This window comes from Notolepis coatsorum (genome assembly GCF_963971535.1).
Source record: "Notolepis coatsorum genome assembly, chromosome: 3".
NCBI lineage: Eukaryota > Metazoa > Chordata > Actinopteri > Aulopiformes > Paralepididae > Notolepis > Notolepis coatsorum.
The window spans coordinates 202,968,764-202,995,725 of record NC_140167.1 but is presented as its reverse complement, the minus strand read 5'-3'; the positions used below and the strand labels follow the sequence as shown (position 1 = coordinate 202,995,725).

At 43.3% G+C, this 26,962-nt stretch overlaps 1 protein-coding gene across 1 annotated transcript in view; it reads left to right on the top strand.

Moving 5' to 3' along the window:
* thop1 (thimet oligopeptidase 1) overlaps nucleotides 1–26,962 on the top strand; it is a 44,050-nt gene that overhangs the window by 11,819 nt on the left and 5,269 nt on the right. Inside the window, exons 5-10 of the mRNA XM_084309737.1 lie at nucleotides 897–999; nucleotides 6,983–7,140; nucleotides 9,304–9,439; nucleotides 15,990–16,132; nucleotides 24,015–24,238; nucleotides 25,052–25,253. Coding sequence (XP_084165863.1) covers nucleotides 897–999; nucleotides 6,983–7,140; nucleotides 9,304–9,439; nucleotides 15,990–16,132; nucleotides 24,015–24,238; nucleotides 25,052–25,253 — 966 coding nt within the window. The remainder of the gene's footprint in view (nucleotides 1–896; nucleotides 1,000–6,982; nucleotides 7,141–9,303; nucleotides 9,440–15,989; nucleotides 16,133–24,014; nucleotides 24,239–25,051; nucleotides 25,254–26,962) is intronic.

Here is a 26,962-nt window from a genome sequence, read left to right as displayed (position 1 = left end):
AGGTGTTTAATCAAAGATCCCCCGCTTTTTAGTCTTGCACAAGGACCAATCAGCATGGGTATGGGCGGGTTCATTTTCCATTGATGGGGATTTGATTGGCTGTTTTTAAATAAAGTGCAGCCGCAGGATTAATAACATTAATGTCAGTTCGGCCAGAGAAACAAATATACTCATTAAAATGGTTGCACCTGCGAGATTTGTACTTTGTACTTTGTAGCTCTGCATTTTAAATGTAAGGAGTAAAAAGTATATATTTTTTCTCTGAAATGTTATTGAGTAAAAGTACAAGTATACAAACCTATGGCGGCTGGGTGGTGCAGCAGACATTGCGCTCGTCACCAACGCAAGAGACACCGTTATCAAATCCGGATGTCAGCGCTGCCTCCGGCTTTGGCCGGCCGTCGTACTAACTCAATTGGCAGAGTTAGCGGGTGGGAAGTCAATGGGTGGTAATCTGGTTGTTGTGAACAGCGACTCCTACAGGTCGGTTGGGGGACGCCTGCACAGCAAAATACAGGAAAATGGCGGGGGTAGTGTGAGCCTCCTACACGTTACTCCTCGCCAATGAGAGTCTGCGCTGGCAGGTGAAAAGATGTGACTGGCTGCCTCCACATGTATCGGAGGGGACATGCGATGCAAGGCTTTTTTCCTCCCTACAACCGGCCAGTGGGGGGCACATGCGAGCAACGATCAGGACAGGGGAGGGGAGAATTGGCACGGCTAAATTGGGATGGGAGAAAAATTGAAAAAAGGAGAAGAAAAAGTGAAGAAAAAAAAAGTTTATAAACCTATAACAATACTCGAGTAAAGTACAAATCCCCAAAAACAGTACTTAAGTATTGTAACGAAGTACTTTACACCCCTGCGTTCAACCCGACGTTGTTGTCTCCGGACAGGAGATCAAGAGCATCAAGAAGAAGCTGAGTAACCTGTGCATCGACTTCAACAAGCACCTGAACGAAGACACCACCTGCCTGGCCTTCAGCCGAGAGGAGCTGGGTGAGTCTGGAGAGGGAGGCCCACGCTGCCTCCTCACAGGGACACAAGTCATGTAAGATGGGGCAACAACAGTGGCTCGGGAGGTAGAGCAGTCGTCTGGTAATCGGAAGGTTCACTGTTCGATTCCCGCTCCTCTCGGGGCAGCGCATCGTAGTGTCCTTGAGCAAGACACTTAACCCCTAATTGCTCCCGATGAGCAGGTTGGCTTGGCACCTTGCATGGTTGCCTCTGCCGTCTGTGTGTGAATGGGTGAATGTGAGGAACAAAATTGCAAAGTGCTTTGGGTAAAAGTGCTATATAAATGCACCAAATTAAATAATAATCAACTTTATTTGTATAGCCCCTTTCATACAAGAATTGCAGCTCAAAGTGCTTCACAGCAGTAAAAACATAAAATTAGCACAGAATTGGCAGATCAAGAGCAATGCATGAAGTGCAGACATAGAATTCCTTCCATGTACTGTGCGCAGGTGTGGGGTAATACCTACAAAAGCACTCTACAGCCATTATGCACCATGTGCAAAAAAAGCAATAAGAATAGTCAACAATGTAGGATATTATGAACACACCAATAACTTATTTATAAAGCTACAGTACAAACATTAAAATGTATGGACCTAGTTGATTTCAAAACTGCTCTCATTGTATACAAAGCCAGATATAAATTAATCCCAGGCAACATTCAAAGATGGTTCAGAGACAGGGAAGGAGAATATAACTTAAGAGGGAGAGGGAATCATAAACAACCAATTACACACTACGCTGAAAAGCATGTGCATATCCGTTTGTGGAGTGAAGTTGTGGAATAACTTACCTGAATACATCAAAATGAGTGAACATATTGCACAATTTAAAAAGCAGCTTAAAAAAAACACATTAGAGAAATATAGAATGAGGATAAACGAAGTTGTTATATTGTGTTATGTAGTGTGGTATTGTATTTACTGCTGTCAAGCGACTCAAGTTTTTTCTTTTTGTACTAGAAGTAAAAGTATATTATATAATGTATTATACTAATTTATGTTATATCAAGTAAAATGAATGGAAGAAAACATTTAAATGTAAGGGGGTAGGGATCAATACACTTTCCTCTACTCCTTTTTTGAACATGACAACTAACTAACTACATTGCTCTTGACTTTTTGTTTATAATTTCTTTTTTTCATTATGATTGTTCTGTTTGAAGGAGCTTGATATTGTGATTTGTTTGGAGAAAGGTGGAGAATACTTTTTCATTCATTCATTCATTCATTCATTCATTCATTCATTCATTCAATTAGGCATAATTCCCTGGACCCTGCACATCAAAGGACCTAGCACTCTACAACATCAAGCGACAGAAATGTACCAAGCACTGGCTGGACGTTATATAAGCTGAATAGCTTTGTATATGGACAGACACGAAAAGAAGAAGCATAAAATGAGCATGAAACAGACAGCAGCTAAATAGACAGTCAAGATAAGGCATAGAACATTAAATCACATAATCTATCATATTACGGTAGATCTAACATCTTAACACTTTGAGCGCCACGCCTGGTTTTCCGTTTTACCGGCTGAATGCCACCATCGGCGCCAATGTTAACGTTAATATCGCCTAATCTATGTTTTAAATTATGGCTGTGTCTAATCTGCCCATCGCATTATCAAAGACTATTTTCCAGTCAGTGCTGTCAAGGCAGATTGTTTTTTTTATCGCGTCGTTTCCGTTTCAGAGCAGTTAGAAAAGCCCCCGTTTTGATATAAAAAAACAGCTCGTTCTGGAGCATTCTATGAAAACCGTCTTTTAGTGGAATATTCCACAACGACAACGTTGATATTCGTCGGCCTTTTTATGAATCGTTTTCAAATAAACGCTAGATGATCAATATTATACGTGCACGCAAGCACATTACGGCCGCGCACGGATAATCGCTATGTAAGACTGTTGTTCATTGACTACAGCTCAGCGTTCAACACCATAGTCCCCACCAGACTGGTGGACAAGCTGATCGAGCTGGGTCTGAGCTCCGCCCTGAGCGCCTGGGTACTGGACTTTCTGAGTGAAAGACCCCAGGCGGTCAGGGTGGGGGGTCAGACCTCCAACACCATCACCCTGAGCATCGGGTCCCCCCAGGGCTGTGTTCTAAGCCCCCTGCTGTACTCACTCTACACACACGACTGTGTGGCCAAGTTCAGCTCCAACTCCATAGTGAAGTTCGCCGACGACACGGTGGTGGTGGGGCTGATCTCGGACAACGACGAGAAGGCCTACCGGGAGGAGGTTGAGGTACTGGAACGCTGGTGCCAGGACAACAGCCTGCTCCTGAACATTGGTAAAACCAAGGAGCTGATCGTGGATTATAGGAGAGGACAGCAGGAGACACACACACCACTGATGATTAACGGGGCTACCGTGGACAGGGTGAGCAGCTTTAAGTACCTGGGGGTCCACATCTCAGAGGATCTGACATGGTCAACACACATAGACACAGTAGTAAAGAAGGCGAAACAGCGCCTCTACCACCTGAGACAGTTAAGGAAGTTCAGAGTATCGGGGAAGATACTCCAGTCCTTCTACTCAGGAGCTGTAGAGAGCATCTTGACCGGAAACATCACTGCCTGGTATGGAAACAGCACGGCACAAGACAAGAAGGCCCTACAGAGAGTGGTGCGCTCAGCCGAGCGTACCACGGGTATTGCACTACCTCCCCTGCAGGTTCTATACAACAAGAGGTGCAAATCCAGAGCCTGCAGGATAATGAAAGACCCTCACCACCCCAATAACAGCCTGTTCCAGCTGCTGAGGTCAGGCAGACGCCTGCGAACCCCAGCTACTAGGACAGAGCGGCTTAGGCTCAGCTTCTTCCCCCAGGCCATCAGAGTCCTGAACAATGAACATTGAGTACCACTGTAACACTTTAGCATGAGCGGGCACACACTCAGGCCGCACGCACCCTCACTTATTGCCAAAAGGAAAGGCCACTTTAAATTAGTATTAGCAACAGTAACAGTGTATTGCACTACTATTACTACTACTGTTAACTGTCAACTGTTACCCGTCATTGCACAAATTTATTGTCACCTGCTACCTGTTATTGCACAATTTTATTGCAATTTTTTTTGTATTGGATTCTATTATATGTTATATGTTGTACCAATTGCACATCGTTGCGGGCAAGACCACCCGCATTTCATTGTATATCCGTACGCCGTGACAAATAAAACTCTTGACTTGACTTGATTTCCTCACTGACTTTTACAGTGAAACCGAAAGAAGACATTTCACAAAACAGCTTATAACTTCATCAAACTTACTCTGATTATCCTAACACTGATAACATAGAGTCCTTACCTGACATCAGATGGTATCCAACTGGTATATTCCAATTCCTGATCACCATTCGGAAAAAATCGATACGTGTATGGATCCAACGCGATACTGTAGATCTCCATGATCAGCGGGGATCTGAGGTTCCAGAATGAACTGTGGTAACCCCGGCTGGATCGGTGAACTGGAAAATGTGGAGTACCGGATTTTTTCCCCCTTCATTTTCATTGAGTCCATTCCAAAATCACTTATGTCATCTGGGAGACGACGGGGGGCGCTTTTTTCCACAGTGATCGCCGGCGGCCCTCGGCTATACTCGGGTAGGCTCGGGTGATGCAATAATTTTTGCAGATCGTTAAAAAAAAAAAAATCCGAGAAATCTTGTGAGTGGCTAGCAACCACCTATAAAAAACCAGAGAAATCTCGTGAGTGGCACGGAAAGTGTTAATAGGCCACTTTGTTTATAGTTTGATTGTCCCTGATACACATAAAATAGACATATAAAATCAAGAAATTGGCAGATACACATAAAATAGACATACCAACCCAGTATTTTAGATGTTTACACAATACATAAAAGGTCCTTGAAGTGCTTAAAGTGCTTGAAAAAACGAGTGATTATCCTAACACTGATAACATAGATTCCTTACCTGAGGTCAGATGGTATCCAAATGGTTTATTCCAATTTCCGATCGCCATTCGAAAAAATCGATAATTGTATTGATCCATCGTGTGTACAGTTATAACCCATATTCGCCGTGGCTCAGAGGCTCCAGAATGAACTCTGGTAGACCCTGGCTGCATCAGTGAGAAGTCAAATGTGGAGTCAGAAATCCGTTCTCCCATTCACTTTCATTGAGTCCATTCCAAAAGGGTGATTCACCATCTGGGAGACGATAGGGGGCGCTTTTTTCACATCTGAGCGCTGGCGGCCCCTGGATCTCCAACGGTAGGCCCGCGTCAGGGTTTCCGTTAGAAAAAATTGTTGCCGGTCTCCGTGACCTGCAAGATTTCAATCTACCGGACAAATGAGATTAATTCCGGTCATAGTTTATTGAGCTTTAAAACAATTGATAGGCAGGCTATATAAAGAATGTCATGTAGATTTATAATATTATTACTTAAAACTAGACTACTTTTGCGTATACAGTCATTAATATATTCCAAATAAAATAAGTCCCTCGATACTCCGTGCTGCTGCTGACTTGAAATAAAATAGACCGTGTATGTGGGCAGTCGGTCCGACACTAAACAGCAGTCTGTTATAATCACATTTTTATGAGCTAACAAATTCCGTTATATTGGACATTTGTATTAATTATATCAAGCGAAGAACTGAGAAATTTGGCAGAGAGACGGCAACATTATCGTGGGTTTGCGTGATGTATATCTCCACCTCCCAACGACTTGGTGCTGGTCATAATGTCCGGTGAAAACAACTCCCTCCAAGCACAACTTGACCACCCGAACCGTACCAAAACAGGCCAAAATTAAATAGCCCATGCGACGAACGATTCATTACATTCGTTTCATCGTTGCTCCACCAAGCAGCCGGTCCAACAATATCAGCGCGAGCCGGCCGCAGTTAGTTTGCAAGAAGCATCCAGCTGCAGACCCGCAGAGCAGCTTTCCAGGTCTGGGGACCGCACTGTGCCAGCAAAGCTGGTGGGTTCTGTGGGTCTGCAGCTGCATGCCTTCCGCAAATCCAGCAGCAAGCTCTCACTGACACAGCGTCGTCATTACCAGACCGGCTGCTTGGCGATGCAACGACAACAAACGCAATGATTGTTTCGTTCATCGCATAGGCCACCCAACTCCAGCCCATCCAAATACAATTCAAATAATCAAACTGTGCCCAGAGGGAACTATTTTCACCGGACACTATGACCGGAGAGATTAAATTTGTCGGACTTCAACAGATTTTGCCAGTCAAATACCGGTAATTACCGGCTAACGGAAACGCTGGCCCGCGTGATGCAATATGATTTCAGATCGCTAATAATAAAATAATAAAAAAACAGAATACTCGTGACGTGGCATTCAATGGTCGGGGGGTAAATCCGAGAAAAGCCGTGAGTGGCATACAAAGTGGTAAAGGAAAACGTCCCATTTTTAACAAGGTGCTTAAAAATTCCTTGAAATTCAAATCAACCATTCCCATTGAATGTTTTGTTCATCCATGATCAAATTGTTCTGAATCAAGAAATAAATTTTTTTGTTCTGTTTTAATCAATTCTGACGAGTCACCGTCTCGCGCACTCTAACTGCTTTTCCTCATTTCTTGCTCTAGCTCTGAAGCAGGCCAAGAAGATGCTTAAAAAAAACGACATTTAAAAGTCAATAGTATCATTCGAGTGACATCCTTGCAAATAAAAAAGTGCTTGGAAAAGTACTTAAAAGTCCTTGAATTAAATTGTGCAATGTCTGTGGGAAACCTGATATATATATATATATATATATATATATATATATATATATCTATATATTGATACTTGGTGTAGTGTATTGATATAATATCAGCATGCAAAATATCACCATATATCGCTGTAGGTCATCGATGAAACCCCTCCCCAGACATTGGATTCTTTTGGTTTTCATTAGTGTTTCTGTAGTATGTAGAAGAATGTGAATCCATATTGACATTTCTCCTTGTTGTGTTCTTCTCCTTCCCAGGCGGCCTGCCGGAAGACTTCCTGGGCTCGCTGGAGAAGGACGTAGACGACCTGAAGATCACCCTGAAGTACCCCCACTACTTCCCCACCATGAAGAAGTGCTTCGTCCCGGAGACACGCAAGATGCTGGAGGAGGCCTTCAACTCTCGCTGTAAAGAGGTGAGACAGACCTGGAGGAGGCCTTCAACTCTCGCTGTAAAGAGGTGAGACAGACCTGGAGGAGGCCTTCAACTCTCGCTGTAAAGAGGTGAGACAGACCTGGAGGAGGCCTTCAACTCTCGCTGTAAAGAGGTGAGACAGACCTGGAGGAGGCCTTCAACTCTCGCTGTAAAGAGGTGAGACAGACCTGGAGGAGGCCTTCAACTCTCGCTGTAAAGAGGTGAGACAGACCTGGAGGAGGCCTTCAACTCTCGCTGTAAAGAGGTGAGACAGACCTGGAGGAGGCCTTCAACTCTCGCTGTAAAGAGGTGAGACAGACCTGGAGGAGGCCTTCAACTCTCGCTGTAAAGAGGTGAGACAGACCTGGACCCAAATCAAATGATCTCCGCCAACCGCTTGGCCAATCCACCATCTGTAAACGGGAGCTGGCTGATTGAGTGTATCTCTCTGCTGTGAGATCAGGGATGCTCCGATATTGATATCAGATATCGGCCCCGATATGACTAAAATAGCTGGATCGGGTAAAAAAAGTATTTTTGACTTTTTATATAATAATAAATAACAATTCAGTACATTTATATATCTGAGTTAATTTGTTACATTTTGTTTCACTAAGTTAGGAAAGTAATGTTTTAAGTCAAGCCTGATGTTGCCTTGCACAAAATAATGATCCCAGTCTCTTCCACACAGTGAGGCACACAGTTTATTAATTGAACAATGGGACTGAAAAAGTCGGATTGGTCCATCATCCCTATGTGAGATGAAAACCTGCCTTCAGAGAGTCCAGTTCTCGGAAGAAGAAGCTGGTTTTCCGATTGACACTCAAGCATTTTCTTTTTAAATGGACAATGGGCTTTGAACGAGTTTCATGGACCCTATGGTCATTTAAAGTTACTAAAGTTACTTCAAGTCAATGGAAAATGTAAAATATTTTGCGTGAAAGTGGGTCCTTTCCTTCCAGTCTCTCTCACAAACATTGGCGGACTGTGTTTCTAAGGGATAAACACTGAGGGGACTGGGTCTTTAAAGGAACATGCCAACTTTTTAGCAAGTTAGAATGGCCGTTAGCCTAGCTTGGCGTCATTCATTGGAAGTAGGTTACTCCAGCTAGCCTAGTTCCCAACAGTCACGAAATACACTCCAGTCCAAATACAACTCCAAAACCTTCCTGTAAACATGTTGTGACCTGTGTATTTACTACGTGGAGAAATACATTTTTTGAATTATGCATTTTCATTTTCTAAGCAGATACATACTCCGATAACTTTTTGCCGCCTGCATACTTGCCCGGGCACAGTGGGCACAGTGATTTCACACATCACCTGAAAAGCCCCGTTGTAACTTCTGTCAATCAAACCAATGTGACTAGTAGCTAGTGACAAGCGTGCAAATCGTGTTTCCTGGTAAACAGGGCTTTTCAGGTGATGCGTGAAATCACTGCGCCCAGGCAGCATTGGTTCTGCAAAAAGAAAATCCGAGTATGGTTCCTTTTGACAAACCAGGAACAATTAGATTTCAGCAATTTCGCTGTTAGCAATAAGGGAATATTATGTTGCACCTCCCCTGTGATGACCAGTGTCTCCAGCATGTGTTTAGAAATATGTGGCTGATGACGTATTGATTTTTATTCACTTTAGGCCTGTCCCTGACTAAGGATTTGTATAGTTGACTTTGATTGGCCAATATTTGACAAACTGGTAGTCGACTACCCCCCCCCCTGAATGCAATTTCTTCATATAAATATATATACTGTATATATATTTTTTGGGGATCATTCCATTTGAGTCGACGGAAGGCTTCGTTCTTGTCCTCTGCGAAAGCGTGCAATTAGTCCACTGATGGATACATCTTGATATTTGTCTAGTCTAGTGTGTTCATTAGACGAGTGAAATCCTCTTTCTGTGCCCGTTTTCTTAGGCAGGTTAGCCTCACTGGTATGTGCGCCATTAGCGTTAGCCACGCTTCTAGACATCTTTGCTTTTGGAAAGAATGATACATTAAAAAAAAAAAAAAAGTGCATTAGACTAAGAGGTTGGCAGTCGACTACGGCTCCTTTTGATCGATTATTCGATTAGTCGACTAGTTGAGGTCAGCCCTAATTCACTTATTAAACGACAGGATTTCCCCTCTTCCTTCCCCACCCGTGTGGTTCTCTTGTCGTAGGAGAACTCCGTCATCCTGAAGGAGCTGGTGCAGCTGCGAGCTCAGAAGAGCGCCCTGCTGGGCTTCAGCACTCATGCTGACTTCGTCCTGGAGATGAACATGGCCAAGTCTGGCAAGAAGGTGGCAGGCTTCCTCGGTGGGTGTTATCTCTGTGTGTGTCTGTCTCTCTCTCTCTCTCTCTCTCTCTCTCTGTCTCTCTCTCTGTCTCTCTCTCTCTCTCTCTGTCTCTCTCTCTCTCTCTCTGTCTCTCTCTCTCTCTCTCTCTCTCTCTCTCTCTCTCTGTCTCTGTCTCTGTCTCTGTCTCTGTCTCTGTCTGTCTCTCCTCTCTCTCTCTCTCTCTCTCTCTCTCTCTCTCTCTCTCTCTCTCTCTCTCTCTCTCTCTCTCTCTCTCTCTCTCTCTCTCTCTCCCTCTCCCTCTCCCTCTCTCTCTCTCTCTCTCTCTCTCCCTCTCCCTCTCTCTCCCTCTCCCTCTCTCTCCCTCTCTCTCCCTCTCCCTCTCCCTCTCTCTCTCTCTCTCTCTCTCTCTCTCTCTCTCTCCTCTCTCTCTCTCTCTCTCTCTCTCTTCCTCTCTCTCTCTCTCTCTCTCTCTCTCTCTCTCTCTCTCTCTCTCTCTCTCTCTCTCTCTCTCTCTCTCTCTCTCCTCTCTCTCTCTCTCTCTCTCTCTCTCTCTCTCCCTGTCTCCTCTCTCTGTCTCCTCTCTCTCCTTCTCTGTCTTGTCTCTCCCTGTGTCTCTCTCTCTCTCTGCACGTGCTGTTCAGTACATGGTATGTAGTGCTACATACAAAATACTTTGAGGACTTGCGCACAAAAAAATGGGTTCACTCCCAGATGTTTCCAGCTGTACAGACAGGGATGCTAGACCGTCCGTCCTGCACACAAGAAAACCGCACAAATGCTTCAATTCATGTTTGTTTGGATATGTTTTGCTGACCTGGAACCACAAATGGAATAGGAGGTAGAGCTGGTCGTCTGGTAATCGGAATGTTCCCGGGTCCAATTCCTGGCTCCTCTCGGCAGAGTGTCGTAGTGTCCTTGAGCAAGACACTTAACCCCCTAACCCAGGGTCAGGAACCTTTTTGACTGGGAGAGCCATAAAAGCCAAATATTTCTAATATATTTCATTGAGAGCCATATAGTATTTTTAACGTATAATAAATTAAATATGTCTTACTTTTAATGCGACTTCTGGTGCTGCATGGTTTTGCTGATGGCCTTGTAATCTGGTTCATACGTGGTGAGGTTGAGCTTCATGCAGGCATTGAGGCTTCCATCAGTTAAATGTGAGCGTAGGTTGGTCTTAATGTTCCTCATATGCGAGAATGACTGCCCACATGCATATGTAGAGCCAAACATGGTCAATACGGCAATACTCACGCTGCATTGTGTGGTATGTCACAGGAAGCTCGTTCCAAGTTTTAAGAATCAGCTGGTCTTCAGGTTGAAGATTTTTTATTTCTGTCCACTTGTGTTCCCTCGCCAGCTCTGCTCGCTATATCTTCAGCTACAGATACTATTAGCTGTATCTTCAAAACTAATTTCTGTTTACTTTAAAATTACACAGTATTATTAAGAAATATCACAAGTAAAAAAAAAAATTTTTTTTTTTTTTTTTTTTACTCAAAAAAAATCTGGGAGCCATATGCTGTCACCAGAAGAGCCAATATATGGCTCGCGAGCCATAGGTTCCCGACCCCTGCCCTAACCGCTCCTGATGAGCAGGTTGACTTGCATGGTTACCTCGGGCATCGGTGTGTGTGAGTGAATCTGAGGCATAAGTTGTAAAGTGCTTTGGATAAAAGTGCTATAAATAAATTCATTTCATTTAAATAACTTTGGAAATGACCTGGAGCAAAGAATTGTGGGATTGAAATGATCCTGTAGCAACCGTCCACTTCAGATGTTGACCCTTTTTTAGTATTCATGCAAATCTCTTGCATACAGTATTTGCATACCAACAGTTGTGGGATTTGCATAGTATGCAGCATGGAGAGTTTAGAAGCACATAGTATGCAGCATGGAGAGTTCAGAAGCACATAGTATGCAGCATGGAGAGTTCAGAAGCACATAGTATGCAGCATGGAGAGTTCAGAAGCACATAGTATGCAGCATGGAGAGTTCAGAAGCACATAGTATGCAGCATGGAGAGTTCAGAAGCACATAGTATGCAGCATGGAGAGTTCAGAAGCACATAGTATGCATCATGGAGAATTCAGAAGCACATAGTATGCATCATGAAGAATTCAGAAGCACATAGTATGCATCATGGAGAATTCAGAAGCACATAGTATGCATCATGAAGAATTCAGAAGCACATAGTATGCATCATGAAGAATTCAGAAGCACATAGTATGCAGCATGGAGAATTCAGAAGCACATAGTATGCAGCATGGAGAATTCAGAAGCACATAGTATGCAGCATGGAGAATTCAGAAGCACATAGTATTCATCATGAAGAATTCAGAAGCACATAGTATGCAGCATGGAGAGTTCAGAAGCACATAGTATGCAGCATGGAGAGTTCAGAAGCACATAGTATGCAGCATGGAGAATTCAGAAGCACATAGTATGCAGCATGAAGAATTCAGAAGCACATAGTATGCATCATGAAGAATTCAGAAGCACATAGTATGCATCATGAAGAATTCAGAAGCACATAGTATGCATCATGAAGAATTCAGAAGCACATAGTATGCAGCATGGAGAATTCAGAAGCACATAGTATGCAGCATGGAGAATTCAGAAGCACATAGTATGCAGCATGGAGAATTCAGAAGCACATAGTATGCTGCATGGAGAATTGGGAAGCAGCTATGGGCTAAGTCCTCAGTACCTACACACACATCAGACAGAAGCTACTAACCCTGTTTAGAAGCTACTGTTCAGTAGGTCCACCCAGTAGGTTCCCCTAGTAGGTCCACCCAGTAGGTTCCCCTAGTAGGTCCACCCAGTAGGGCCACCCAGTAGGTCAAAAGGGAAGTAAGGAAGTTCTGTTATTGTCCCGCCCGTGTTATGGAAAAATAAATGACCTTTTATTGTAATACTACCCTGCATACTGGGAGTATAGTTATACTAGCCTACTCAATAAAGCTGGGAATATGGTAGACATCCAGCCATTTTAAGGGTACTGAAGGGGTAAAATCCCAACTCTACCATCATAAAAGTGAAGCCTACTGAATCTCTGAACTGAAAAGACACTTCAGGGCTTTTCACACTCTGCAATAGACATGGATCTTTCATGGTTTCTGCCTTGTACCCACAAGTCCACCCGGTGGTGACAAAGCAAGCAGCATAACTAAAGATTGAGTGACACTATCAATAAGTGAACCTTTACATTTGTAACAAGGATGAAATAATGCACTATAACAAATACACACATTGCAAAAACCTAACCGACTATGATGCTGTGAGTAAAGTTTTTTTTTATAAAAAAAAAATTATTTAACACTTTGGCTGCCATGGGTTAAATTCATTATCAACCGTAGGTTGCCGGCTCTATTTGTCTATAGAGAAAGTCCCCTTCTTTGCATGGCTATAACTTTTTAAATTCTATTGCTACATTGCCATTATTAGGGCCCATTCAAAGTCCTATATGTATTGTTCATTGTGTAGCAACGTTAAACTTTTTCATTCACATATTCATAGTAAAGTATGGTCTAATGCAGGGGTTCCCAAACTTTTCAGGCCGGGGCCCAGAAAATAAGGCGTCAGAGAGCCGCGGCCCAATGCACATCGTCTGGTTTTTTTTTTTTTTTTTTTTTGTCATGTGACCGATTTTTTTAACCAAATATCACTTCAATCCTATTAAGTTAGTTCAAGTTAGTTATTCATTTATATGTGCTATTTATGAGAGGGCTAACTTGTTGCAAAATAATAATGATAATAATAATAGCCTCATTAAAATACTATTGTTGCTTCGGTTGTTTTCAGTGTTTTATGTGCATAATCTGTTATTTAGTTTGAAATGTTCGTTGAAATAAGTAGATTTTTCGTTTTTGTTTATTTATTAAGTTAATATAAAACCATAGTCACATTTTAGAATACAATAGAATAGAATTTTAGAATACAACTAGAAACACTGTCCTGGCCTGCTTCTAAGTTCAGTGGCCTGACAAAAAAAAATTAAATAAAAAATAAATAAATTTTTTCATTTTTTTTTTATTTATTTTTTTAATCATCTCGCGGCCCATCCGTGGCTGCTCGCGGCCCATCTTTGGGTCGCGACCCCGACTTTGGGAACCACTGGTCTAATGTATAAGTATGTTTTCATCTCTTTCTGCAGCTTTCTCCAGAACGTGATATATAGCCCCAAATGCATTATATTGATGATGAAATACAGTTTGATGGCAATCAGCGCGATATAAAAAATTCCAACTAGACGTACTTCTAGAAGTTACTACACGTCATCTGATGTTGACCGGATGGGCGAGGGGGCGTTTATAATTCCGTGGGCAGCGTTATACCAATCATCTAATGTGGGTCAAATGTTGATAATAGCAGCTAGTATCGAAGACGGTAATTTTACACGCTAAAACTCACCCCAGTCTCCGCGCGCCGTTGGGCGATCATCGTAGAGTAGAAATTTTATCATTATGGGATGGCGATTTACCCGGTCCATCTCCAGCTTGTATAATGGTATATACGTCCAGATCATGTTGTTTATCGAGTTATTGGCAATCGATCGCTATGTAGTGTGACGAGCTAGAGTGCCGGAACCTATACCGAGTGCCCGGAAGTAATACGGCCGACCAGCAAAACCTCTACTGCGCTTCCTGTTAAGCGATTGCGCCGATCGGCCACCAGATGGCGCTCCTGAACCGCCAGAGAGCTCAGTGGGTCCTCCTGGTGGATCTCAGGCCAGCGGAGGGGAAATATGAATCCGATTCCAGATTTTTGAAATATTGATATTAAAGACGCTGTAAAGCGTCCTCGGCAACTTGAGCATGGCCGGGAATGACGCTGTAAAGCGTTTTTAGGCAGTCAAAGTGTTAACCAGGTATGTCATTAACTCATTCTGCGCCACGGGTCGGGGCGCCAGAGGGCGCTATTACGCCAGAACTGTAAGTCAATGGGGCGCTTTGTTCACTTGCGAGTGCTTAAAATATATCTTATATTATATCTATGGGTCTAATACGCCCGTCGACTGTCAGTGAGTCGCTTCCAGTCAACATCCACGAAACAGATTGTTTTTTCATCGGTACATTTCCGTTTTATACCGTTTTGAATATGAATATAGTTTGGGTGCTTCTGAGTAATTCCAGGAAAAGACGCGATAATAGCCCTTTAGTGGAATACACTAAACATGTCATTTTTCGCCTGATTATCGAATCTTCCTGATATCAACACTAGTTATCCTCATGCAAGAATGAAAAGAGCCCTGGACCGCGGGGCCTCCCCCCCCCCCCCCCCCCGCCCACCTCCTCCTACCCAACGGCACACAGCCACACACACACACACAGAGACAGCTTCGATCGGGGTAGAAAGAAATATCAGATCAACGCAAGATTTTATATAGTGTTCTTACCTTGTATCTGATGTAATGCAAAAGAAATAATCCAATTATCTGATCGCCATTCCAAATACTGTTCGTGGAGGTCCGTCCCACATTACCGATCGTTACACATGAACGGGCGGGCGCGGTTACTGTTCCATACCATCGTTGCAAAGGCCTGCCTCGTCTGAGCACCTAAACCCCGCCCGCACGGCTCGGATCGTCACAGAAAAGAAACTACACACCATTTCCAATGGAGTGCAATACCAGCTGGAAGGCGTAGGCAGCGGTATTTGCCCTTTTGCGAGCTCAGACACATTCCCAATGATAACATCAGGCTGGATGGATGAAAATGAATGGATATAGCTAATAAAAGAAATAACGATTAAAACCCTCGTCATTGGCGCTGAACGGTTGGCGAGTTAACCCGACTTTTCTTGTGGCTGGCGTAGAATGAGTTAAGAACAAATTCTTATTTACAATGGAGTTACCGTACTTTTCGCACTATAAGCCGCACCTGACTATAAGCCGCAGCAGCTAAATTGAATGATGTGTACATATATGAGCCGCACTGGACTATAAGCCGCAGGTGTTTTAATGTTTAATTACCATATGTAATTAGCATTGGGACACAATACTGTCGGACAAATAACAAGAATTAACTCATTTACAAGTTGTATTAAGTTTAGCAAATAAGGGAACAGATAAATAACATTTCAATGCAGTCAAAAAAGCTATATTTTGATTTTAACATTTTCGGGTTTGGTCACGTCGAGTCACATATAAGCCGCAGGGTCGAAAAATGGGGGGAAAGCCGCGGCTTATAGTCCGAAAAGTACGGTAAACAGAACCAGATTAAAATATGGTGAGAAACAGAGCAAAACAGCCAGGCAGGCAGATACAGGTGCTAGTTTAGTAACAGTTACAGGTGCTAGTTTAGTAACGGTTACATGTGCTAGTTTAGTAACAGTTTAGGTGCTAGTTTAGGAGCAGTTGCAAGTGTCAGTATAAATGTCCACGATAGTATCATTGAAAGCTGATTTGGAGATGAAATTGTAAAATTTTAGACTTTTTCTTTGTGTGAGTAAAAGTCACAAAAAATTATACTTTTCACCACAATGTCCACACGTCCAGATAAAGTTTGACGATGAAGTACTACCAGTCTAACGTCCGTCTCTTCCTCCACTGCGTCTCCCAGAGGAGCTGGCCCGTAAGCTGAAGCCCCTGGGGGAGGAGGAGCGCGCCGTCATCCTGAAGCTGAAGGAGAAGGAGTGTCAGAAGAGGAGCGTGCCGTTCAGCGGGGAGCTGCACGCCTGGGACACGCGCTTCTTCATGACCCAGGTGAGGAGCCACACCTTGATGCATCTAGTTCCTGATCTAGATGTGGTGCAGCCGGAGCAACACCTTGATGCATCTAGTTCCTGATCTAGATGTGATGCAGGAGCAACACCTTGATGCATCTAGTTCCTGATCTAGATGTGATGCAGATGCTTCCATACAGGTGTTTCCCCTCCAACCTATTGTTCCAATCAGACTCGGATGAGATCAGATTCCTTTTTAGAAGTGGTTTTATTACAAGTAGTCCATGCGTTTACAAATACATACATATGTTGACTTAACTCCATAACCTAAAAAGATAGGCCAGTATGATGACCTAAACCAATAACCTAAACCAACGCTTCTCAAACTAGGGGTCGCGATCCAGTGGGGGTCGCGCATTGGCAAAAAAATTAAATAGAGATAAAACCGACGAGCAGTGTTAATTTTGGCAGCTATTTTCATTTTAGTTTTAGTCTTAAGTCATGTGTCAAGTGCTCCTTTTTCGTTTATCATATTTAGTCATCTGCATTTATTTTTCGTTTAGTCAGTTTTAGTCAACTAAATAGTCTTAGTCAGTGTTAGTCTCGATTTTGTCTTTTGTTTGTCTAGATTTAGTCGCAGAAAACGGATGATTTTTGTCTAGTTTTCGCTAATAAAAAAAGGCATTTTTTATTTTTATATTGTAAATAATGCAATTCTATTTATTAAGTATAGTCTAGCCAAAACCCTATCAGCTGATTCACAATAAGTTCAGTAGAAGGCTAGACGCCCAATAGTAACCAAACATTCCTTGAAATGGTCAGACATGGAATGGATTTTTTTTTTTTTTTTTTTATCTTTTTCTCCGCCTGATTTTCTATTTTTCTCCCCATCCCAATTTAGTCGTTATGCCAATTCCCCCCCTCCCGTACCTGTTTTTTGTGCATATGTTCCTCCTACTGGTCGGTACAAGGGAACCCTGAAGTCTACCACATGCTTCCTCCGACACATGTGGAGACAGCCAGTGGCTCTCTTTTCACCTGGCAGCGAGGACTCTCATTGGTGAAGCGTAACGCGTGGGAGGTCACGCTGCCTTCACCACTTCCTGCCTTTCGCTGAGCAGGCGCCCAGACCTGTCCTGTAGGCGTCGCTGTCCACAACGCCAGATTACCACCCTCGACTTCCCTCCCACTAACTCAGCCAAACGAGTTAGTATGACGATCTGCCCAAGCCGCAGGCAATGCTGACTCCGGCAGTCGAGACCGCAGCCTCTTGCATTGGTGACGAGCGCAATCTCCGCTACGCCATCCGACCGCCCAGGAATGGAACATATTCTGATTAAAATAGCTTTTTTTTTTTTAACAAACAAAGCAACATTAGGATAGTGTAAATACACAGTACACACTGATTGCAATTCTCACTGGGACCTACTGTACAAATTTCATACAAGTCACACACACATTCCCTTTTGTCCGTCGAGTACAACCGTAGATCGCTGACGTCGGCCATAGATATCTATAGAACACTAGATGGCTTAAGGCGGAGTCACCAGCGTCGCTGAACCGCCGCCATCTTGCCCCAGTCAGCCTTGAGTGAGGGTGAGTGAGCTGCACAGACAAAAATAGTCATAACTCGCTGAAATATTGACGGATTTACAAACAGGTTGGTTTATTACAAGCATTATTAACGTGGCTATGATTCAAGCGGGTTGTAAAAAATTACTAAAAAAAAAACAGCCTTTAACACTTTAACTTCCACACAAGATATCTCGGGTTTATTTTTATGTGGTTGAAAGCCACTCACGAGATTTCTCGCATTTTTCTTTTTAGCGATCTGAAATCATATTGCATCACGCGAGCCTACCAGAGTATACACGAGCGCCGCCGGCGATCATATGTGGAAAAAAGCGCCCCCTATCGTCTCCCAGATGACATAAGGGATTTTGGAATGGACTCAATGAAAATGGATGGGGAAAAAAATCTGGTACTCCACATTTTCCAGTCCACTGATCCAGCCGGGGTTACCACAGTTCATTCTGGAGCCTCTGAGACGCGCGGAATCATGTACTGCACTGTACACACGGTGGATCTATACACTTATCGATTTTTTCGAATGGTGATCAGGAATTGGAATATACCAGTTGGATATCATCTGATGTCAGGTAAGGAATCTATGTTATCAGTGTTAGGATAATCAGACTAATTTTGATGAAGTTATAAGCTGTTTTGTGAAATGGGCTCTTTCGGTTTCACTGTAAAAGTCCAAGAGGAAATCAACGCGGCGATTATCTGTGCGCGGCCCGAATGTGCTTGCATGCACGTATAATATTGATCATCTAGCGTTTATTTGAAAACGATTCATAAATAGGCCGACGAATATCAACGTTGTGGAATATTCCAGTAAAAGACGATTTTCATAGAATGGTCCAGAATGAACTGTTTTTTATCTCAAAACGGGTGCTTTTCTAAATGCTCTGAAACGGAAATGACGCGATAAAAAACCAATCTGCCTTGACAGCACTGACTGGAAAATAGTCTTTGATAAGCGACGGGCAGATTAGACACATAGCCATAATTTAAAACATAGATTAGGCGATATTAACGTCAACATTGAAGTGGATGGTGGCATCAAGGGGGTAAAAAGGAAAACCCGGCGTGGCACTCAAAGTGTTAAGTAAAAAAGTAGACATGAATGTTATCAGTAGCTGAGCTGCCTGGAGCAAGATGGCCGCCCTACGACGACGTCGCTCTACATTGGCCGGCAGCGCGGGTAAGCTATCTAGTGTTCTATATAGATATCTATGACGTCGGCTAACACAACATTAGCTTAGCGAACCTGCCACTGCACTTCTGTGCATCACAGCCCCTAAGACTGGGAGCGTTCTAACTCTACTGAGCATATACCCAACATTATATGAAAAATAAAAAGTCATTGCGATGTTTTAGTGCGCTTCAAGCGCTAAAGGGATTCATAACAACTTATAGCAGGGTCAATCTCAGTGTTAGTACTCGTCTGTGTCTTTACTGTACTCAGATATTTGTGATCGGATCCACTCGCAATGGATAGGTTTGTTGTCCGAAGCGGTGCCGGTTGGCCATGTTGTCCGAAGCGGTGCCGGTTGGCCATGTTGTCCGAAGCGGTGCCGGTTGGCCATGTGTTGGTTGTCCGAAGCGGTGCCGGTTGGCCATGTTGTCCGAAGCGGTGCCGGTTGGTCATGTTGTCCGAAGCGGTGCCGGTTGGCCATGTGTTGGTTGTCCGAAGCGGTGCCGGTTGGCCATGTGTCCGAAGCGGTGCCGGTTGGCCATGTGTCCGAAGCGGTGCCGGTTGGCCATGTTGTCCGAAGCGGTGCCGGTTGGCCATGTGTTGGTTGTCCGAAGCGGTGCCGGTTGGCCATGTGTTGGTTGGCCATGTGTTGGTTGTCCGAAGCGGTGCCGGTTGGCCATGTGTTGGTTGGCCATGTGTTGGTTGTCCGAAGCGGTGCCGGTTGGCCATGTGTTGGTTGTCCGAAGCGGTGCCGGTTGGCCATGTGTTGGTTGTCCGAAGCGGTGCCGGTTGGCCATGTGTTGGTTGTCCGAAGCGGTGCCGGTTGGCCATGTGTTGATTGTCCGAAGCGGTGCCGGTTGGCCATGTGTTGGTTGTCCGAAGCGGTGCCGGTTGGCCATGTGTTGGTTGGCCATGTGTTGGTTGTCCGAAGCGGTGCCGGTTGGCCATGTGTTGGTTGTCCGAAGCGGTGCCGGTTGGCCATGTGTTGGTTGTCCGAAGCGGTGCCGGTTGGCCATGTGTTGATTGTCCGAAGCGGTGCCGGTTGGCCATGTGTTCCAAATGCTGGCAAAAGAAAGGCGGAATCTATAGTAGTAGTGACACCCGCACTAGGGCTGGACGGTATGGTCTAAAATTTATATCACGGTATAATTTGAAGCATAGACGGTAACGGTATATATCAGTGTTTCCGTTAGAATATTTTTTTTTGTCTGATAGGCAGGCTATATAAAGAATGACATCCTCAAGGCATGTAGATTTATAATATTTGAACTTAAAACTAGGCTACTTTTGCGTATAAAGTCATTATATTCCAAATAAAATAAGTCCCGAGTCGAGACTCCGTGCTGCTCCCATTGCAAATGCTGGATTTTGCACAGTGCAATACTCCAATTCAGCCATTGGCAATTCAGCCGTTGGGTGGGGGGGCGCTGTTGAGCGGGCCTGTGACCAGACCTAAAAGCGCCCCTGGTTCTGCGGCTCTGCAGCTGCATGCTATTCGCAACTCCACTGCTGCAGCCGTCGTCCCGCTGCAGCCGTCGTTATCATAACACTACACACATATCATAATGTTTACAGCAAACTGTAGTTGATCACCAGGTATGTTTTATTAACGTAGAATAATTCATATAAGAAAAACTATAGGGAAATCTCTTACCTTTCTCCACTGGTTAAAAATGCCAGGAACTGAAATTGAAACTTGCTGTGCGCCGCGGTGATATGTGTTTATTATGAAATGACAATTGCGTGTTGACACGCCCACTGCGCGAAGCCTCCTAAATAACTTTTTCCAGTTTGCACATATCTATTATCTATGACTAATTCTATCTATTTTTAGGGGCAAATGCGATTGAAATAGTCGCGCTGTGGTTACATGACGTCATTGCTATTTTAGAGCTGCTCTACCGGTTACACGGTATAGTCAAAATCCATACCGTAGAGCAAATTCATACCGTTTATACCGTATACCGTTTATACCGTCCACCCCTAACCCGCACTACTAAAACGAAACGGAGTAAAAGACAAGTAAATTACAGCGGCACTTGGAAACTAGACATGCTGAATTTCAAACGGAACCGCTAGCTTTCTTTCAGAAAGAAAAAACAATTTTGGTGCAGAGAAAAAGGACATGATTCGTTTATTTTTATTATTATTATCTAGCCGACATCTTTGACCGACTCAATGCGTTGAATCTGGGACTACAAGGTCGGGACATGTGTTTGGACTCACCGCTCAAATGGAGAGCTGGAGTAAGAAACTCCGTCTGTGGCACTCCAGGATAATCAGCAGAGATTTGGGGGCATTTACTCTGCTTGATGGCTTTTTGGAGGAACAGAATGTTGCAAAGAATTTGTTGAAGCCCATCATCTGTAGCCACAGAACAATTTCGGAGCTATTTTCCATTTGACTGGATCCAAGATCCATTCATTACGCATGACGCACCAGGCTGTCAGACACAGACACTGTCTGAGCAGGAGGCGCCCATTGATCTTTCGTGTGACGAGCTGCTGAAAGTCAAGTTCACTGGACAGGCCCTCGCAAAGTTCTGGACATCAGTCCGGAAGGAGTACCCAGTGTTGTGTAATGCTGCGCTGAGAACGCTTGTCCCCTTCGCATCAACATACCTCTGTGAGGCCGGGTTTTCAGCACAGACATTAATACAAAATAAATACGGATCTCCGCCTCTTTCTCAGCACAATACAGCCGCGTATCATGGAACTGTTCAAATCATCAAATGTACAAGCACACCCTTCCCATTAAGTCTCGTTATTTTCTATTCTTGAAAAGCACGTGATGTGAACACATTTCTTTTATTTCTTCTATGTTCTGGCAACATATTTTGGCTAAATATGCCTTGTTTTATAAATGGGTATACAGAAACAATTAATAACATCGTGCTGTAATATCATTTTCTAATAAATATGCATGATCCAGTTCAACAACGTGTGCTTTTATTTTTGAGATTCCTAAATTCCACGTTGAAATTACTTGATCCATTAAGTGTGCGGTCGCCAAAAGAAATCCTAAATAAAATGGTTGTGGTATAAAAAGGTTTGCCAACCCCTGACCTAAACCAATAACCTAAAACCAATAACTTAAACCAATAACCTAAAACCAATAACTTAAAACCCCATAGGCCGGCCAGCCTTTAACTATTTTAATAGTTAATTAATTAACTATTAATCTGACTATTACGTAACATAATAAGGAGACGGTAGCCAAAGTAATCAAACAAAGAATATTTAATGAATAATTACCATGGTTTTGGAATAAAGGAAAACGAAAGTAACGACAGACAAGAACACATACTGCACAGACAGGATCAGCATCAGACAAAGGGAAAAGACAGAATACTTACACATGAGGAAATGACGAGACAAGACACACCTGGGTTAATTACAAATGGAGCTGGAGGGGAAAACGATAAGGACTACAAAACCACGACAGGGAACTACAACTAGACACGACACATCACACTAGGAGCGCCTGATCAGGGCACAAAACACATAACACTGATTTAAAAAAAAAAAAATCTTGCTTTTTGTCTGTCTCAATGATAATACAAAAACCCACTCTCCTTTGTCTTCTCCCTGCTGTCGTGTCGAGAGCTGTATTTACACACGGTGGTCCTTCCCCTTTCTCGGAATGGGGACCTGGCTCTCTCCCAGCGGAAAGAACACTCCCTTCTTTCCCAGGAAGAGAATAATATTATGAATATATTATGGTGTCCCCTCTCGGATAACTCATATCTAACAAACATGTTTGTGCTTAGATTCTGAGGTCACAGTTCTCTCCTTGAATGGCCGTGGTTCAACCATGTGGATGTCCTTCCATGGAGAGAGTGTAACCTGACCTGCCAACACCGGTGTACAGCATGATGCACTGAAGCACATAACACCACTTCTCCTCTGGGGCTGTTTCTGTGTCGTCGTATCATTCTCGCTTTTAGATTTTTAGAGCTGCTTGAGGTCGTTAGAAATAATGTCTCTAGGCAAAATCCCATAATTAAAATTCCATACCAATTTAAAGACTTGAAAGCACATTTCATTATGATGGGATGGATCAGTATATATTTTTTTTATTATAAAATTGAATTAATAAAATAAAATTGGAAAACATAAGACCCTGCATGATGCTCTGGAGACCTTTTTCAATGCTATAAAACTGAACAAAACAAATCACAACAGTCCAGATTTGTATCCTATAGGCTAGATCCACAAAGAATGGATTGCACGGTGCTAGTTGCACCCTTACTTACAATTCATTATGAATTGAAAATGGGGGACCCTGGTGTAAACAAGATAAGTCTTTCTCTGGTCTGCATCCCCTTAACAATTGTGTGTATTGAGCCGTACTGTATTGTACCCATTCTGCAATCTGTTAATAAAATTTTCATTCATTCAATCAATCACTGTGCAGATTGATTGACATTTTTTATTAACAGCCTGTAGAACTGCTCCTCCTCCCCAGGGGGGTAAAGTACTCGAGTAATTGTACTTTGTTACAATACTTAAGTACTGTTTTTGGGGATTTGTACTTCGCCTGAGTATTATTAGGTTTGTATACTTGTACTTTTACTCAATTACATTTCAGAGGGGAAAAAAACATACTTTTTACTCCTTACATTTAAAATGCAGACCTACAAAGTACAAAGTACAAATCTCGCAGGTCCAACCATTTTAATTAGTATATATGTTTCTCAGGCCGAACTAACGTTAACGTTATTAATCATGCGGCCGCACTTTATTTAAAAACAGCCAATCAAATCCCCATCAATGGAAAATGAACCCGCCCATACCCATGCTGATTGGTCCTTGTGCAAGACTAGAAAGCTGGGATCTTTGATTAAACACCTGCTATCAGAAGAATAGACAGTCAGAGTGACGAGCTACAGAAGATGGCCACAAACGAGTGATGAAGAGGACGAAACGGAACATTTCATTGCCCCGGAATTTAAAAAAAAGTTTTTACTTTCACTTTTTAGTACTTAAGTACATTTGAAAGTAGAACCTTTTTTTATTTTTACTCAAGTGTGTTTTTAGCGAGACACTCTTTTACTTGAGTACGATTTTGAGACGCTACCCATACTTTCACTTAAGTATAATTTCTGGGTACTTTTTACACCCCCCCCCCCCCCCCCCCCCCCCCCCCCCCCCCCCCCCAGGTGGAAGAGACCCAGTACGCGGTGGACCAGAACCAGCTGAAGGAGTACTTCCCCATGGAGGTGGTGACCCACGGCCTGCTGGACATCTACCAGGAGCTCCTGGGCCTCTCCTTCCAGCTGGTGGAGGACGCGCCCGTCTGGCACCCCGACGTCACCCTCTACTCCGTCAAGGACCAGGCCACGGGACAGGTGGTGGGACAGTTCTACCTGGACCTCTTCCCCAGGTCAGAGGACAAACACCAGGGCTCACGTTTATAAGGCTGAGACCATAAGTGGCCTCACTTATCGATTCTTTATATATATATATATATATATATATATATATATATACCGTATATTGTTAAAATATATATATATATTTTTTTTAGATTTAAAAAAAATAGTTTATACTATACTAAAATACTAGGTGTTGTGGCATGTTTTAGTTAAAACATCCCCATTTCATGTAAATTCAGTTGAATTGCAACTCTGCACTGTGCATTCAATATGCAGTGCACTCCTCCATCACAGCCAGAGACCACCGACTATAAAATGAGAAGGATCACTGTGGTAGTTTTGAACATAGATATCTATAGAACACTAGATAGCTTAAGGCGGAGTCACCAGCGTCACTGAACCGCCGCCATCTTGCCCAGGTCAGCCTTGAGTGAGAGTGAGTGAGCTGCACAGACAAAAATACTCATAACTCGCTGAAATATTGACGGATTTACAAACGGGTTGGTTTGCTATAAACATCAAAGATGTAGTTATGATACTGCATACTTATAAAAATAAATGTTTAAAGATGTTTTTTTTTACAAACCGCTTGAATCATAGCCACGTCGCTCTCCATTGGCCGGCAGCGCGGGCAAGCTATCTAGTGTTCTATATATATCTATGGTTTTGAATGGGGAAATCTGTAACACTAAAGATGGCGGCAAAGACAAAGAATCGCTGCAAAATAAACTAATAAAAATATCGATAATTTTTACCCGATTTTATTGATTCTTCCAAACGGCACGTCGTCTCAGCCTTCTCGTTGTGTCCCCGCTCCTCAGAGAGGGTAAGTACGGCCACGCCGCCTGCTTCGGCCTGCAGCCCGGCTGCCTCCTGCCCGACGGCACCCGCCAGATGTCCGTGGCGGCCATGGTGGCCAACTTCAGCAAGCCCACGGCCGACGCCCCGTCCCTGCTGCAGCACGACGAGGTGGAGACCTACTTCCACGAGTTCGGCCACGTCATGCACCAGCTCTGTGCCCAGGTCAGCAGACGTGCCACACTAACCCTAAAGTCATGCACCAGCTCTGTGCCCAGGTCAGCAGACGTGCCACACTAACCCTAAAGTCATGCACCAGCTCTGTGCCCAGGTCAGCAGACGTGCCACACTAACCCTAAAGTCATGCACCAGCTCTGTGCCCAGGTCAGCAGACGTGCCACACTAACCCTAAAGTCATGCACCAGCTCTGTGCCCAGGTCAGCAGACGTGCCACACTAACCCTAAAGTCATGCACCAGCTCTGTGCCCAGGTCAGCAGACGTGCCACACTAACCCTAAAGTCATGCACCAGCTCTGTGCCCAGGTCAGCAGACGTGCCACACTAACCCTAAAGTCATGCACCAGCTCTGTGCCCAGGTCAGCAGACGTGCCACACTAACCCTAAAGTCATGCACCAGCTCTGTGCCCAGGTCAGCAGACGTGCCACACTAACCCTAAAGTCATGCACCAGCTCTGTGCCCAGGTCAGCAGACGTGCCACACTAACCCTAAAGTCATGCACCAGCTCTGTGCCCAGGTCAGCAGACGTGCCACACTAACCCTAAAGTCATGCACCAGCTCTGTGCCCAGGTCAGCAGACGTGCCACACTAACCCTAAAGTCATGCACCAGCTCTGTGCCCAGGTCAGCAGACGTGCCACACTAACCCTGAAGGTTTTGGTCGCGTCGTGCACCAGATCTGTCGGATTCATCATCTGACAAAGATGAATGTCCCTATTGGGATTAATAGTGCAATAACTTGCTTTTTCACCAAACTTCACTTCAAACAAATAAAAGGTGCCTCTTGATCATCAAACAAGAATGAATTTCCCTATTGGGATTAATAAAGTGCAAATCTAACTTTCACCAAACATAACTTTTTGTAAAATAAAAGGTGACTCTTAAAAAAATATATATATATATATATTTTTTTAATCGATTTTAATTTTTCAAAATCGTCCTAAATCATTCATTCTAATTAATCGATTAATCGCCCAGCACTACCTGGTGGAGCTCCATACACACTGCTTTGCAAGATCACTGTTTGTTTAATTGTAATGCTTTATATCCCACTTTTCTAAATATAGTTATTTCATAAAATACAAATAAAAAGGTGTGACAGGTTTACAATTGATTCACACATTATTATTATTATTATTATTATTATTATTATTATTATTATTATTATTATTATTATTATTATTATTATTATTATTATTATTATTATTATGTTATTCTTTCACATGATATGTAAAATATTAAAAGATATTCACCCCACAACATCAGTAAAAGCCTTAAAGAGTGTGTTTAAGAGTGATCTAAGGGAAGATAATGATCAGCCTGATCTCATCTGGGTGGTAATTCTGACAAATGTATAATGAGCTCGCTCACCCAAAGGACATTTAAACTCTGGTTCAGACCTGTTTGCAACACTTGAACGGAAACCTTGTCTGGCTGTGAGAACTGAACTCAGGGTTCGCACAAGGTCCTTGAAGTGCTTGATTTTTAACAAAGGCCCGGAAATCCTTAAACAGGCAATCTTTTTACAAGGTGCTTAAAAAGTCCTTGAAATTCAAATCAACCATTCGCATTGAAAGTTTTGCTCATCCATGATTAAAGTAGTTCTGAATCAAGAAATAATTATTTTTTTTATCTAAAGTGTAACTAATTTAAATAGGTTTTAAGCCATAAATATTAGATCAGATTTATTTTTATAA